The 16,411-nt window shown below is 41.4% G+C and overlaps 1 protein-coding gene across 2 annotated transcripts in view; it reads right to left on the reverse strand.

Annotated features, from left to right (window-relative positions):
* The window catches only part of WDR55 (transducin family protein / WD-40 repeat family protein), a 91,934-nt gene extending 86,709 nt beyond the window's left edge, over nt 1–5,225 (reverse strand). The window contains exon 1 of one of the 2 annotated variants that reach the window (XM_087393422.1): nt 4,827–5,225. In XM_087393422.1, coding sequence (XP_087249548.1) covers nt 4,827–4,921 — 95 coding nt within the window. In that variant the 5' untranslated portion in view covers nt 4,922–5,225. The remainder of the gene's footprint in view (nt 1–4,826) is intronic. The other variant, XM_087393421.1, reaches the window with a different exon arrangement.
* Between the last annotated feature and the right edge of the window lie 11,186 nt (nt 5,226–16,411).

Below are 16,411 nucleotides of genomic sequence, written 5' to 3' on the forward strand. Positions count from 1 at the left end.
GGCTGTCCTTCACGCTTTCGCTCACACCACTCGCTCCACCCGCCCACCACCACCTGGGACCGTACCTTGTAATAATTGGTATGATAATGAGTGTAAGGCTTTACGCTATCAGCTCAGATTCGAAACCAAAAACATTCTTCCGAGCGAACCAGAGATGCTACGTAAGTATCGTCGACTGGTACGTAGAAAGAAACTAGATTTCGTTCACCAAAACGAGGAGGAACTACTGAACATTTTGTTTAGTAACAACTCTAAGGACTTTTGGCAAAGATTTCTCGAGGGACGGTCCCCCTCACCACTCACTGACACTCAGCTCTCGTATAGCTATGCACGCACGCTATATGACATCCCAAATCAGCCAATTCCTGACCTCTCACATATGCCACGCCCCATATCCTGCACCCTCTTCACTAAAGGGGGAGTGAAAGATGCCGTAATGAAACTTCATAATGGCCGAGCGAAGGATCATGAGGGGCTATGCACTCAGTTCATTGCATATGGGATTAACCTCCTAGCCCCAATCTTAGCAAAGCTTTTTAATGAAGCTGTTTGTTTGGGGTTTCCACGCACCTGGACCATTAACACTATCTCACCCATCCACAAGGCAGGGGATCCCATGAGCTCGGAGAATTACAGGACCATTATGATTGGACATGTCATGTCCAAGATTCATGCATCGGTGCTTGATTCTGAGATCAGTCAATTTGCTGAGTGTCGAGGACTTAGAGCAACAGGATAGGCTGGATTCCGACGTGATCATGGAACCATAGATCACATTCTCATGCTCAAGTGATCGAGGAGGCGAGGGCACAAAAGCAGAGGGTTTACTATTGCTTTGTGGATTTCCGCAAAGCAATTGATACGGTTCCGAGAGCCTGCCTCCTCCGACGCCTACAGGATTGGGGTAATGGCCAGGAGATCATTTAGGCTATCATGGCACTTTACGAGAGACTCTCAAGCAGAGTCCGAGCAGGGTTCGGATAGACAGATGAGATCATGAGCACTATTCGAGTCAAACAAGGGTGTCCTTATCACCTACCTTGTTTGGCCTCTACATTGATGAGCTTGAGACAGTGATGCGGACACAAGGGGGATGGATGCTCTCTTGCTAGCACTTTGATCCGGATATTGCTGTATGCAGATGACGTGGCACTTTTGTCTTCCTCGATAGAGGGGCCCGAGAGACACTTGGATGCACTACAGTTTTTTGGTGAGTCTCATGATTTGAAGGTCAACCTTGGTAAAACCAAGGTTATGATCTTCAATACATCTCGAGCCGTCACGCACCAGGAGGAGTTCACGTTTGATGTGTCACCTGTGGAGATAGTCTCGTCATACACGTATCTGGTTGTCTCCTCCGGACCCATCTTCACTATGAGACCCACAATACAAGCCCGCCTGGGTAGGGGATACGCTTCATCGGCCAAACTAGAGAGGCAGTGCTTCCGCTCGCACTTTTGGGATCCACTGACCAAGAGGCTGCTTTTTGACTCCTTGGTCTACCCAACGGGGATGTATGGCAACCCTTACTGGAGGCCAGACTTGTCAGATATAGAGTGGGCTCGTGTGGAGCAGCTACAGGTTCTCATGCTATCGCGGATGATTCGCAGTAAGCCATTCGTTCCTCACCAGATCATTCAGGCTAAGTTTGGGTCATCCCCATTATAGCTAGATGCTGCATTTCATGTCATCACGTATCTGTATCGAGTCAGGGAGTAAGGGGATTACACTTTTGGACGCAGCAAACTACCATGGCTAGCACTGTCCTCCTCTATGGCACTTTCAGCAGGAGGTGACCAAAGATGCTAGTATGCACGCATAGAGATGGTTTGAGCGACTGGGGATCCACATGGATAGACTCCCTCCCTTCCAATACAGTATGGACACTCTGTTTTCTCCCCTCCTATCACACGAGGTCAACCAGGTAAAATCCATGAGGATCTCTTACAGCTACACACATTCCGACCCTAACTGGGACTGAGCGAGCTTCCAATGAAGTCAGCTTCTACAGAGATCACTGCTTGCATATCACAGAGGAGGGTTTCATTGACCCACCAAGATACACGCAGATCCACTTACCCCACTCACTGAGGATCTCTATTGGGCGATTTCGGGCCTCTTCACATAGACTTCGTATCGAGAGCGACAAAGATGATGGCCTACCTAGGGAGAGGCGCATATGCACATTATGTGACATACAGGAGGTTGAGACAGAGGAGCACTTCATCTTCAGGTGTCCTGTTTACTATGAGATTCGAGGGCGTTTCTACTGCCTCTTCAGAGATAGCTCTGGGATTTTGTCCCAATTCCTCTCCTATCCAGACCAGAGAGGCTTGGCGGGCTTCATTCATGAGGCAGTAGGCACCGCGAGAGGCTACTTTGATCACAGAGATAGGAGCAGACCTCTTCTTTGGCAGATCCATCTCAGAGCTCTATCACGGAGTTCTTCCTGCGAAATCACACGCACCCCCACGATACGAGGCCTCGACATGATCGTGACTAAGAGCCAGTGACTTGACAGCTCAAACAGAGGGTTGACGCGCAGATTACACTTGGGGATATCCTCTCTCTGTTCAGAGTTCGAGCCCGACCGACAGAGGTTATTGTAGCCCTTGTTAGGCGCAGAGCTATGACCAGGAGATGTCACAGAGCTACACCCATTAGCAGCCGACAGCACTCTATCGCCGATTTCATGCCTCCATTGCCCCCTCCCCACCCTGATGTCCTGATGATGATGATGATGATGAGATTGATATGTAGTCAACCACTGACATGACTATGTTGTACTCAGTACAATTATTTTGTATTTTTTGCATTCTGCATTGGTGTGGCCGCTCGTTTAGTAGTTCCACCCTCACAACTCGTTTGTACCTGGATTTTCACAGTCTCATTTACCCATCGGTCTTCCAAAGACTTTAATAATCTCTCTCTCTCTCTCTCTCTCTCTCTCTCTCTCTCTCTCTCTCTCTCTCTCCTAGGTTTGCGTTGGGCTCTATTTGATTGAAATGCGACGTCACAGAGATACACTAGTGCGACAGACCAGAGAGCAGCAGGGGGTAATGCCACAACATGTTGAGTTCGACCGAGCACAAACACGTGTCACAGACTTCTATGCATCTGAGTTAGCTCCAGGGGAGGTTGAGGAGGAGCAGCTAGATGAGATGAGGGCATCATGGACTAGTAGTGAGGGTTGATGCAACAACACTGTCGGACAAGAGACGCGCAGACCACATGCGGCAAGGAGAGTGACCAGAGCACACACGATTGAGATCCGGTCTATCTCAGCTCTCTGAGGAGGCCGCCAGAGACAAGGCGTCACCCTTGATGTAGCCCATCAAACATAGAGATCGAGGAGACCATGCCCTCCGTCACCATGAGAGACAGCCCAATAGACGCAAATACGAGAGCTCTTTGCATCTCATTAGAGAGCCACCATGGTGCCTAGATACATGGAGCCTAGACATGTACTCGAAGCATGATATTCTCATGCTACTTTGATGCTACTTTGCTATTTTGCTGTTACTAGTTTAGCACTTCAGCACTTAGCAAGGGCCTTAGTGAACCCTTTGCTTCAGCCCACAGTGGCTTGTATGAGTTATTTTTGGTTTGTACTTTTGTCTCATAGGCCCGTGAGACCTCCTACAAACGCTAATACATCTCTCTCTCTCTCTCTCTCTCTCTCTCTCTCTTTCTATGCGTCTTCTCTTCTTCTTTATTATCATCTTTTTTTGCTCTCATAGTTTTTGTTGTTAGGGTTGGGATTTTATACCTCAATAAGCATTATCGTTTACCAAAGAGATCCTAGAACTTAGATTATACGTGGCAGTTTATGCTTGGGTAGCACTAAGTCACATCTAAGGCCATAAACAAATTTCATAAGTCTCTCTTCTTCTTCCTCCTACAGCTATAGTTGTACTTTTGAGTCCTAGAAAGGCTCAAAGAATTGCTTCATTGACATTAGTTGCTATGGGCATGGGATCCCACGTAGTTTCTTGGTCATCAACTGAGAGATTTAACGGCACTGGAACCCAAACTTTAAATCCCATCTCCTCCTACCATGCTAGGCACAGCCTGTTCAAAGGCTTGCCCTAGCCTATCTTAATTGTGCCACAACTCTCAATGATATTGAGATTGAGTTCAATACGTCGATATCCCATTACTCCTTATACCCTAAGGTCCATAAGTGACTGAAAACTTGCAAGTAGACTAAACAATGCCTTAGAAATACATAACTACATTGGTTGCCTTGCCTTTGTACTTGAGTAGAAGACTAAAAATAACAACGTACAATCGAAACCCCAAGTCCAAAGCTGACAACCAAGGCGTAAACTTAGCAAAGTGTACTTGCAAACCGATGATAAAACTCTACATCTCCAAGAAAGTGCATAAGATTCCAAGGTCATCAAGCACAAGGCATTACAGGAAGGGCATAGAGGTCTTCACATCCCACCGTTCCTTAGGGAGTGACATATTCTGCTTGATTTCCATAGGAAGGAAATTACAGGAAGGACATAGAGGTCTTCACATCCCACCATTCCTTAGGGAGTGACATGTTCTGCTTGATTTCCAAATTACAGGAAGGACGTAGAGGTCCACGCTGAGGGATTGATCATTCAGCTTGACTTCCAAGTCACAACAACCCACTTCATATTAGAACAGATGGTGCGCATGTGTTGTACAAAGACACTTTCGAATGGGAGTGCGGTGGGTATGATTTGTGATAAGTCTTAGGTGTCCATAATATTGCAAAGTTTATCATTAAATCAGACATCCAACAAATCCAAGTACCCAACATGACTAACGTGCATATTGAAATGCGTACTCACAGTTGAAGGCGACCAGTGATAAGGCCAGCAGCTACGACAGGCGAAGAAGGATGGAAATCTAAGTCGAAAGGCTGAGATTCGAGAGATATATCCATCGCGATTCTATCTACTGTGAAAAAGCCCGTGCCACCGGAACGTATGCCATCAAATGGTTTGGCACTGTCTCAAATGCCCAGTAATTCTTCCCTTACCGGACTTGAATGTGTGGAATCTCCCAAACCCTCTTTTATAAGTTAAAGACTTCTTCCTTCTATCATGGATATCATATACAGATCAAACTAATATGGAATAGGATGCTCTTATGAATTCTGAAATGTATGTGACTCGGAAGGATGCATAAGGGGAGAAATTTCTACAACATGTCAAAGATAAATCAGATGCGAATGGGGATGGGCATGATAGTATCTAGCAAGGTTGCATCAAGGACTTCTACGGTAGATCAAAATTTTTGGCATGCTTGATGTGGCTCGAGTGCATGATCTTACTTACTAGAACTACACCAAGCTCACTTTTATTTTGTTGAACAATAGGGCGTTGCCAAACAAGTAGCCTAGGGACCAAAGGGCAAAAAGAAACAACACAAACATGGTAACTAAAATTATGTCAATTTTAACCTTGATTGTGTGGCCTTACAGACCTACCTATAAAGGTCTCAAGAGGTCTCTACATGGTTGAGTGTCTCTCACTCCCATCTTGAACCATGGACACTATGAAAAAAAATTGAGGACATGTGGTAGCTTGGAGAAGAAGAGCCTCCCACGTGTCACAAAGAAGGAGCTCTTGGATGGAGGCTTGGAGAGGGGAGGAGGTGGAAAGACAAGAGGCAGGCTTTGAGTGAGGAGGTGGAAAGACAAGAGGCACCTTTGGGAGGAAGGAGGAGATAGAAGGACAATGGAAAGGACGAGATGGAAGTTCAACTTTGGGAGGAAGAAGAAGATGGAAGGTCAATGGAATGAAAGGAGGAGATGGAAGGTCTCAAAGCCATGGGTTAAGACTTACCCAACATTTCAAAAGCCAATCCAAGCATGCAAGGTGAATTGATTAGCAATTTAAGAATAGATCAATGCATGTGCCAAAAAGGAGTCTCTCTCTCTCTCTCTCTCTCTCTCTCTCTATCTCTATCTCTATCTATCTATCTATCTATCTATACATGTGTGTGTGTGTGTAGAATTACCAAAAGAAGTGTGTGTGTGTGTGTGTGTTTTCCCCTCGGGGGGAGGGGGGTGCACTTGCTATATGCATATGTATATATGTGTGTATATGCACATATATATACATTTGTGTATCACATACTTGCACACATGCTAAGGTGTATGTATGCTATGAGAGAGAAATGAATATATATATATATATATAGCCATATACAATAGATCCACATAGAGCTCCCCTAATAAGTTAAATTGTGCTTGTTGAGTATAGAGCAAAAAGATACATTAGATCTACATAGAGCTCCCTTATGAGACGCAGTGCAACAGGTCTCTAACCCGTCGTAGACAGATGATGCAAGTCGTTATTCTTACTCTCCAAGAGTCATAGTTATTCAAGAACTTCCAGGAAATTGACAAAATTGACAAGAGAACAAGTTGGTTTTTCACCAATCATGAGGAAGAAATAGGTGATTGCAAGCAATAGGACTTGCATAGGTTCTCCTAATTTCATATGTGTGCAGTGCAAGCTAGCTCAATCCAATTGTGGCTTTGATGCATTTTTAGTTTCAAGGGTTCATGGTTTTTGGACATCATGTTTTTCCCCCCATTCGGCCCTAAAATCAAGTCCTTATGCTCACAAGACAATGAGAAAATGTTTAAAAAAAGGACCTCACAAATACATTTCTATTCATCACCCCTATCGAGTGTGCCAAACTATAAGCTTAGCTAAACACAAGAGAGGTGCCCCTAATGATGACACTAGATGATTAGTTGTCGACAAGGAATGACCCCAACACACCACACCATCTAGCATGAAAAGGCTTTCTAAGTCTATGAAAATGTTGTACTTATGTTTATTCTTGGCCTATTACAGAGGTATTATCAAAGGAGATCAAAGGAGATAAAAAAGCCATTACTCTTGGTAATGAGATTAAGCCTTAATAGAGAAGATCAAGAAGGCCATTGACATCTTGCCATTAACAAGTCTTTTTGTAAGATATAGGCTTATTTGAAACGTATGTTCTATTGTTTATCTAATTTTATGAGATTGTTGTGCTTATGTTTATTCTTGTCTTATTGTAGGGGGGTGCTTATTTGAAACTTATGTTGTATGTTTATGAAATTGTGGTGCTTATATTTATTCTTGTCCTATTTTAGGGGTGTGCCATCTAGGGAGATAAAAAATCCATTACTCGATGATGAGGATTCATATCATTGAGGCTTTACCCTTATTGACAAGGCATCTCTAGCAAGTATTATGAGAGTATTATGGACATCCAATTACATCTTGTTATAGAGCTAATGAAATAACTAAAGTACCTACTAAAACTAACATACTAACACGAGTACCTACTGAAACTAACATACTAACAAAAGTACATACTGAAACTAAGATACTAACAAAAGTACCTATTGAAAGTGCCTACTTAGTGGATGAGGTAGAGTTAGCAAGGATTGGGTCCTCATTAATATTCCAATACTTTGTTCGATTGTGTAATCAAAGCAATTCAATGCGATGCAAACACGTCCTCAATATGTTGTGGTGAACAAGGTAGGCTTGAATGGTTTAAGAACCTCAAGCCCAAAGAACAGTAGAACGCATTCATAAAGTTACAACCTAATAGCATCAAGATGATCCCTAAACCTCCTCAATGCACTAGGTAGTTGAAAAAGGAGGGAATGAGTTATCTAGCAAGCTCAAATCATTAGCAAGGAGATGTTTTAAAGAATGGTCACTTCTTGCTTATCACCTTTTTGCAGCTTAAATGAGGAAATAAAAACCTTCTTGCTAGCTAGCAAGATTTTTCCACATGCTACACCAAGGCAATAAGGATAGAAGGTGAACTAGGTCACATTAGATTAAAATAGATGGCATCAACAATAAGAGTGCCATCATTGGTTAGCTTTTGTAGATTTAAAAAAGTGAAGGTGTTGGATAATAGAAAAATGGAAGGACTATAGACGGGTCTAGTTCAATGACCACATAGGGACTCAAAAGAGGAATTAGTCTAAGAAGAAGAATGTTAGATAAATCATGACCATTGAGAGATTGGTAAAAAGACCTACCTTTTTTACCTTATTAGCACCTTCACTATCTAATCTAGGCAAGTACCCTACCTTGATCTTGAAATAGGCCTATGTTTGACACAGCTCACTTTTGGGTACTCAACAAATACAAAACAGAAGGAGCTTTTTGAAAGAAAAGGGTTTAGAATTCTCTAAATATTATGGCTCGAAATATCAAACCAACTCAATGAGGACTTGGAGACACCCAAATATTCATTGTTGGTTCTTGACTATATTTTAGAATATAAAAAATTTTAACTCTTGCATCTTTAGTATACTCACTAGACCAAGAACTTGAGATTCAAACTTCTCTAGAACACAATGATACATTAGAATTAGTAGTAATTTGGAGTACATAGATAGGGGCACTACTACGCTTCTTGCTAAGAACCAATTCTATCTCATAAGCACATTTAAAATTTTGGGTTGAATGCAATGCCTCCTTCTTAATAAACAATGCCTCCTTTTTAATAGTAGCTAAACATAATGCTACTATTAGACTATGAAGAGGACACGATGATGAAAAATGTATGCGATGGATATAGTTAATTCATTGAACCTAATAATGATGAGTCCCATAAAAGAAAGTAAGGAGCTTGAAAGCCAATGAATGCTACTATCAAGCTGTCAAGAGTACAAGATGATGAAAAAATGAATTGCATGCATATGATGGCTACAACTAACTTAATAATGACAAAATCCCATTAGGAGATTGAAAGGCATAAACATGCCAATCCATACAAAAGCTATGATACGATCCTTCCAATTCCAACTTATGTTATGGTTAAGACCCTACCTAACCACAATAAAGTCTTAGTAATCCATCACTTTTTGGAAAGTCTCTACACAATAAACGTTTTTCCATCTCTCTACTCTATATCTTGAATAAGGAAATGGAGTGAGGAAATAAATAAAGCAAGATTTTGGCCCTAGACCTCATGGTCAAAGACACTCCCATTCCTATCACCTTCCACAAGAGTAGGTAAACTTAACTGTGACGACTCTAGAGCAAGGGATTTTAAGTCTCTGTAAAGGACCGTAGTGGGAGGAGGACCTGAGGTTGAAACAACATATTTGTTTTAGGTCATTCTAAAATCCTCATCTCCAAAGTAGCCCCTCCTTGTGCATTTATGGGAAAATTGGGGGGGAAGACGAGTGGACAATGGACATGATGGTTTAAAGAGGTCTCTCTTTTTGCATGTGATTTGGAAGAGCTGGGAATGCAAATAAGTGCACTAAAGGAAAAAGTCCTCAATTAAATGATACTAAAATTGTATGCATGCCACCAATGATAATCGTTAGACTATGTGAGGCCCTCAAACTTGATCTTCTAGCCTCTCCAAATCCACTCGTGTCAAAGTTCCCATGCATGTGGAAGGAGCCCATATGTTGATCCCTTCCTCTATAACAACACATAAACTATAAAATGATTGTTTGACTTTAAACTCCTTGATGATGCTTCAATGATGTAATAAAGAAATAGATGACTCAATTATCAGTATAGAGAATCAAGAGTGGGAGAGAAGGATTATGGAATTAGAGTGATGTCAACATCCAATCATGGATGGGAGTGCTATTAGAAAATGAACTTCAATGAAGTAAAAAAATACAAACCCAAAGGATCCTGTGAGTCCAAGAAATTTATACTACCAAGCAAGAAGTGCCATTCTAAGATATTTCTTAGATAAAATAATTTATGACCTAGGTCTAGGTCCCAATTATAGAAGCTATTTAAATCATCCAAGCTCAAGGATAATGAGGATAACTTCAAGTTTAAATTATTCAAGGTCAAGGAGAATGATGATTTGAGAGTCAAGCTATCTTTGATACCTTGAATTACTTTACAAAATATAAGATTGGGAAGGTGACATAGCTCCTCGTAAGCCAAGAGGAATGAGAAAAATGGAATTAAATGAAGAAGTGAGTGGGATAAAAGAGATGGTCATAAATCTAGCCCCACAAGGAGAAATGTCTAAATTGGACTATGTAGAAAAGATATTCTAGATGATGAGCATGAACCACTACGTAGCAAATTACTTCTAAAGGATAAGCTTGAATCACTATAGGCACTGAGTTGTAGGCCTTTTCAAGGAGACAAGGACTTATTGCTTCCTTTCTTGATCCTAACGTTGTCTTTTCTTTCAAATATTCATTTGAAAGGAAGAAATAAAAAGTTCTGTTAAGTAAATACACAAGACAAGAATGAGTAGCATCACTCGCTAAAAAAGGGATCTCACACTTATGTCTACACATGTTCCAAACCTTCCATAATTTGTGTCTAACCATCCATAACTTGCTTGCAAATTTCACTTTAAGACAATCAATGTAATGTAGAATGCTTTTTACCCTTTGTGACAACATGGTGGTTGTCTCTTCTCAACATCTCTTTGTATCTCATGGTATTTTCCTATTTTGCTAGGATATCTCATCTCTCAAAATATTTTCTAGGATCTCTCATCTCTCTTTGGCTAGTATCTCTTGTTCTCACATTATTTTTTTGGAGCTCTTCCTCAAAAGCGAATATCCCTTTTTGCTCACATTATTTTTTTGGAGGTCTTGCCAAAGGGCTACCTCATCCTCCTCTACACTACGTGATGCATGTATAAAGTCATACTATACTCTAGTTGCTTTGTGTACATCTTCCTTTATTGGCTTTCTCCTCTTTGATTGCTTATTTGCAATTGAGAGGGAATGAAGGCTCATGACAATAGATGAGATACTTTGTGACGTGTTGGTGAAGATTGAAGGCTTGTGATCACCCAATTTGTGGTGAGGTTCTTTATTCCATCATTGGCTAGCAATACGACTTGCCTCCCATGATTTCCTACGCATGGTTGATATCTACAACAACTACTCCAACCTCCCGATAGTGGCTCGATGTTGTTGTAAGTGTGTTCTCTCTTACCTTTCACTATGTAACCCTCCTACAAGCTTTGTAGGGATGCGAAGGGGGAGCTATGAATATTTTGTCTAAGTCTTTACTTGCAATATAGTTTAGTGGAAGTTTTTGTGTCCAACATTAGCCTATTCTCTTGTCCTATAGTTTCTATTGTCTAAGCTGATTTCCATTATTGCATGTGACAGTTTTTAACCATATGGTATTGGAACCCCTCTAATGGATCCAATGGTTCAATTCTTCTAGCATGGCAACTTGGAGTTGATTTGTATCTCGCGGAAAAAATCCTGCTCAATGGGAGGTGAAAATGAGAAAACACTCAGAATTTGGGGCAGAGCTCTTAGAAGCAAGTTTTATCACCACCTGGATTTGTCGAAGACTACATGCAAAATTTGGGTAGTAGTGGAAAATCTGTTTGGATTCAAAGGTGCTACTCAAACAAGAGTTTTTAACACTAAAGATGATGGGAGAAGTCAATCTTGGAGAGAAACTCAACAAGCTTTGTTCGATTATCATACAACTAGTGGACCTAGGAGTTTGGGTGGAAGACGACACAAAGGCAATGCTCTTGTCTAATCTATCACCCACCTATGATGACATAGTAAAGATGATGTGGGCTAACAATGGCATAAGCCTCAACTAAACCCTAGGCATGGAGCCCTAAAATAATATCCTCCAGTGGGTGCTTCTTGGGAACACTCCTCGCACAAGGGCGCGGTGGCAGCAGTCCCATAGGTAGAATTTTTAAGGGGCTCCCCAAACAGGGAAGGGATCCCCACTTATGAGGAGCCTTTTTAGGAGTTGGCATTATTTGGCTGGGGAACTCATTTGGGCCAGCCCTTCTTATAGGGAGGAGTTACAGTCGCTCATGTGGTGCTCGAAGATTCGAGACTCAAAGGGGGCATGCTAGGATAGCGGGTCCACATTGGTTGGGTGTAGTGGGACAATGGCCCAACCAGCTAGGTCCTTTGGGGTTTGGAGGAAGCTCCCTAGGGATAGACCAAGCTGCAGGCTCTCTCTCATCTGAGGGGGGTACGCCATTGGCATAACGATTCTCAATTTATAGTGGGAGGGGTCACACAGTCCTCGGACCCTTCACTATGGGTCTAGGCAGTTCTTGTGGATAGGGGTGCCTCTTAGGATCCGGTTTTTTCACGAGTCCTTTGGGTCCTTTCATGGCAACTTGTATAGGATGGGTCCAAGAGGCCTCTTGCAGAGAGGGGCGATGAGGATGAGGTGGACTTGGATGGCTTGGAGTGGTAATGGATTAGGATAGTACGCCACTTGGGAAAGGTTTGGCACATTGATCCAGACATAGTCTTATCAGTCCCACAGGGAGTGGCTTGGTGCCTTTGGCTATGGGAGGGTCGACCTCTCCGTGATATTCACTAGCACTTGGGGGAATGGTTTTGGTTAGCTTGAATTGGATACTTGGATAGGAGGTGCCCTTTTTCTTGTATACGACTCACATCGGATAGTGGAAGTAGTCACTTGGACCCGTAGAGGGCGCAAAATTGGATTGATTAGGATGTCCATCAGGTTATCTCCCATTTCTAGCCTTATCTCCGGACCAACCTATGACCACGGAAGATTTCTTATTTCTTCTGGATGCTGGCTCATGGAGGATTGCCCATCGGCCCTTGGTTAGAGTAGAATGTGGGTAGATGGAAGATGCCTTTCTAGCACAAATGAAGTTTTAGAGATGACCCCCATCCCATTTGGGGCTATCCTGCTGCACAGAGGATTTGGCTTGTAGCCTTTAGGATTGTGGCTTGCACACAACATATGCCACTTGGGGATTGGTAGCATGGCTCATGGAGGGGGGCGAGGCATGCCTTCTCGATTGATCCAATTTCACCAGCTTACAAGGTTCATGGTTTGCAGGTCTCTTGGATACAGATATATGATGCATTGCGCCCTCCCCATGCACACCAGATGTTTTGGTGATAGTGTTTGGAAGAGGGTGTCCAACATCACTACTAGGAACATTTGGGTCGTAGGTGATGGGGGGCCAGCATGCCCCTCTGACATGTCCTTGATATGTACCCTAGCGTCCATCTAGTGATACATTTCCACTCTGCACATCACATGGGAGCATGGCACTTTAAGATCAAGAGTGAGCGTTGAAAGGTGGGAGCCTTTTTGCAAGGCTTGGCATGGAGGAGTCATTTACACCCTTTCCCATGAGACATATTCGTTGGATGTATAAACCAACACCCTGGTTGTTAGCCTCTGTTTCGGAGGTTCCTAGGTTCTCCGACAACAAGCTGGTTTCTTTCTGATAGACAATTTTCTCTTTGTACTAACCACCCTTAGCTCTTTCTAGAAGAAGTCTCAACTAAACAATCGCACTCTCTTAGATGATGAACATCATCATGAAGTCTATTCTTATGGCCAACAGGTGTACATTACAAAAGTAGCTACTAGTAGCAAGACTATTTCTCTTAAGAAAGGAACTTCAAGTGTGGATATTGTGGCAAGTAAGGTCATAAAGAGAAGTATTATTATAAAAAGAATGAAACACAAAAGAAGAACAAAGAAGAAAATAAGAACAAAGAAGCTACAAAATTAGTTGCTAATGAGTACGCAAAGGTTGCTTGACCAAGTATTGATGATGACTATATTTTCTAAGAGAGGACTGCTGTTTATTTAATAGTTTAGGTTCGATGTTTGAGTCAGTAATGTCCCTTGTTAGCTCTTACTATTCTGGCTATTAGACTTTTGATTATTAAGCTAAAGTCTTATTGTTTGGTATTCCTTCTCTTACTTTGTGAAGGTAACATTTTTTAAAGGCTCATGCTTATTTTATGGTAGACAGTTCCAACTTTGTAAGATGCAACTCTTTGCTATGAGTCTTCACCATTTCTTGAGTAGTGTTTCTTTGTTTTGAATAGTCTGTGTGTTATTCCCTACTTTGGTTTGTGGAGGGTGTTGGAACGAGGGAAAACCTTGCTAGGGTCTTTGAGGAGCTAGCACATGAGTTTAAATAATGGTGATATGCTATACACGTATTGACATGGAAAGCGGGTATTTTTATTTAAACACACACATACACATGGACGCACAGATGCACACACGCACGCGTCTTTGCAAAATCTAATAACATACTGACTCTACTGCTTATTCATCATATATCAATGTAGATTTATTCAACAATTTTGGCTTCTCTATAAACCCATCGGCTCTCTAATCTCATTCTATGTTGCGACCAAGATGTTACTCCGTCACTCCTTTTAGACGAATTCCAAGAAAAACTAATGTTGGTCTTTGTAACAAGATGAACTAATTTGGCAATTTCTTTGCTTTCTCACTTTTGAAAATTTGCTTGAAAAACATCTAAGAATCCAATCCATCTCCTCCTATAGTGCATTGCTATGAGCAATGCCACCACCATTTCTTGAGCTGGATACATTTGCTTTATATTGGGACGTTTCCATGCCGTGACTATTCCAGATGGTTGGGGCCTCCCATTTCTCTGCAAACCACAACACATACACTAAAAGAACATGATGCACACATCAACACATAGCATCTTAGTCGTAATGATAACATAACTTGAAATGAATCTAATGCATAAAATTAGGATTACCATGTAATTTGTAATATGCAACTCCCCATGCTTTTACCATTAAGTATATGAATTCTCTCCATGCATCTTATCTCTCTTATAATACATCTCATCGAGTTGACCCTATTTAATGCAACTTTATTAACACATCAAGCTTTGCGCACACATTTTCTCTTAAAGTAGCTATTTGAGGATGTGAAGCTATTCACAGTGCACTTGTACAAAGATTTATAGTACTGCCAATCCAAGATGCTATTGGATAATGTGTATTTTTCTTTTCTGACATTGTGGTTAGATAAGAATCTCCTTGCCTTTGTCCTCCTATGGACACTTTGACAGGAAGATTTTTGCATTGCCCCCAACTTTTTCTTGTCCACTTTAAGCTTTACATGGCCTCCCTGAAATTCTACCCTTGAAAGTAGTTCTTCGGCTTCTGCAATGCTACATGCAGATACTTCTTTTGGCCTTAAATTCCAAGCATAAATCAGATGCATACATAGTAATTTGTCAACTATGCGCAATTTAACATGCAAAGTACATATGTGTATTCTTTCCTCTTCACTAGAATCTCAATTAGGATCCTTCCTCCTATTGCCATGATTTGTGGCTATCCATTGGTTATAAGAGAGAATGCCATTTCCTATTGTAAGCTTCTCTCTTGCATTTATTGAGACTATGCATGTGTATTTTTCAACTATCCAAGCACTTGAGTGCCTTCAACTCACCTGCAAGATGCTGTTCAACTCAAAAAGTTCATGCTCATCCGCCTATGGGATGCTTGTTCTTTCTAGAACTACTTCAATATCTTATGGCAAGCTTTTGGAGTCTCAAAATGTAACAAGCACCCATATGTCATTTTCAAATTGGAATGAGAAATCTTGCACAAATTCCTTGTCCCCAAACATCCTTGTTCATAAGTAAATACTCCTCTCCATCTTAGATTTACAAGACTAGTTTACGCTGCGCTTTATTGCATGAACAAGAAACTTATTAGGGCACATAAACAAAACTAAAAAAAGTACACCACAAAGAAGGGGATTGTTCTTACCATCTTCTCTTATTCCATAGAATTTGACCATGGCACTTTGCAACTTTTGCACATAATGTTAGCATGAGTCTCAAATGACTAAACACTAGGTAGCTTTTGACAACCCGAAATCATTGTGTTGCTTACGCAGCAATATCCTCCAATTTCTTTGACATGATGGGTTTTTCCCTCTCGAGCACTTTTACATACCAAGGTGTTGATAGTGACAATACGCATTTCAAATACTTTGCTACAATAGCAAACTTTAAAGTTTGACTACAACCATGTACACTTATGGCTTACAATCGCAGTATCACAAGCTCCAAGCATATCCTTCAAATCCACAATGCCCTTTAAGTCCATCACCTCTCGAGCATCTTGCAAATATAGGTCTTTATGATTAGGGTCCTATAGCATTGCAAAGATCTAAGTTGGCTTCAATTAACTTTTCAAACAAGATTAAGTGTCATATTGTCCACACCCACTGCTACCATCGCATCCTCCATGAAGTTCTTAAACAAGGACCAAAGAAAATGCTTAGAAGAAACAATGCATTAGCTTGGATAGTACATAGTAGAATGGATAATGCATAGTAGAACATTTAATGGAAATACTTTATTACTAGAATGTTGCATAATAAAACATTTTATGGAAAGATGTCTTGGTAGCCTGTATTCTCATCTTTTGAGCATCACCACCATTACTAGTGCATGTGTAGACATTTCCCTAAATCTCAAGAGTGTCATATGCATCTTTCCAAATACTTTTTCTCTCACCTAGATAATGAAGTGAGTCTTGCAATCCCTTGCTCCAAGAACGATGCATTTGCTTTCTCATGAAGCTCCTTGTTTTGTAAGTGAAGTTTTTCGCAAGGAGTGT

Source organism: Dipteris shenzhenensis, chromosome 22, assembly GCF_047967505.1.
Source record: "Dipteris shenzhenensis isolate YYH24624 ecotype China chromosome 22, Dip_SZ_1.0, whole genome shotgun sequence".
NCBI classification, from domain to species: Eukaryota; Viridiplantae; Streptophyta; class Polypodiopsida; order Gleicheniales; family Dipteridaceae; genus Dipteris; species Dipteris shenzhenensis.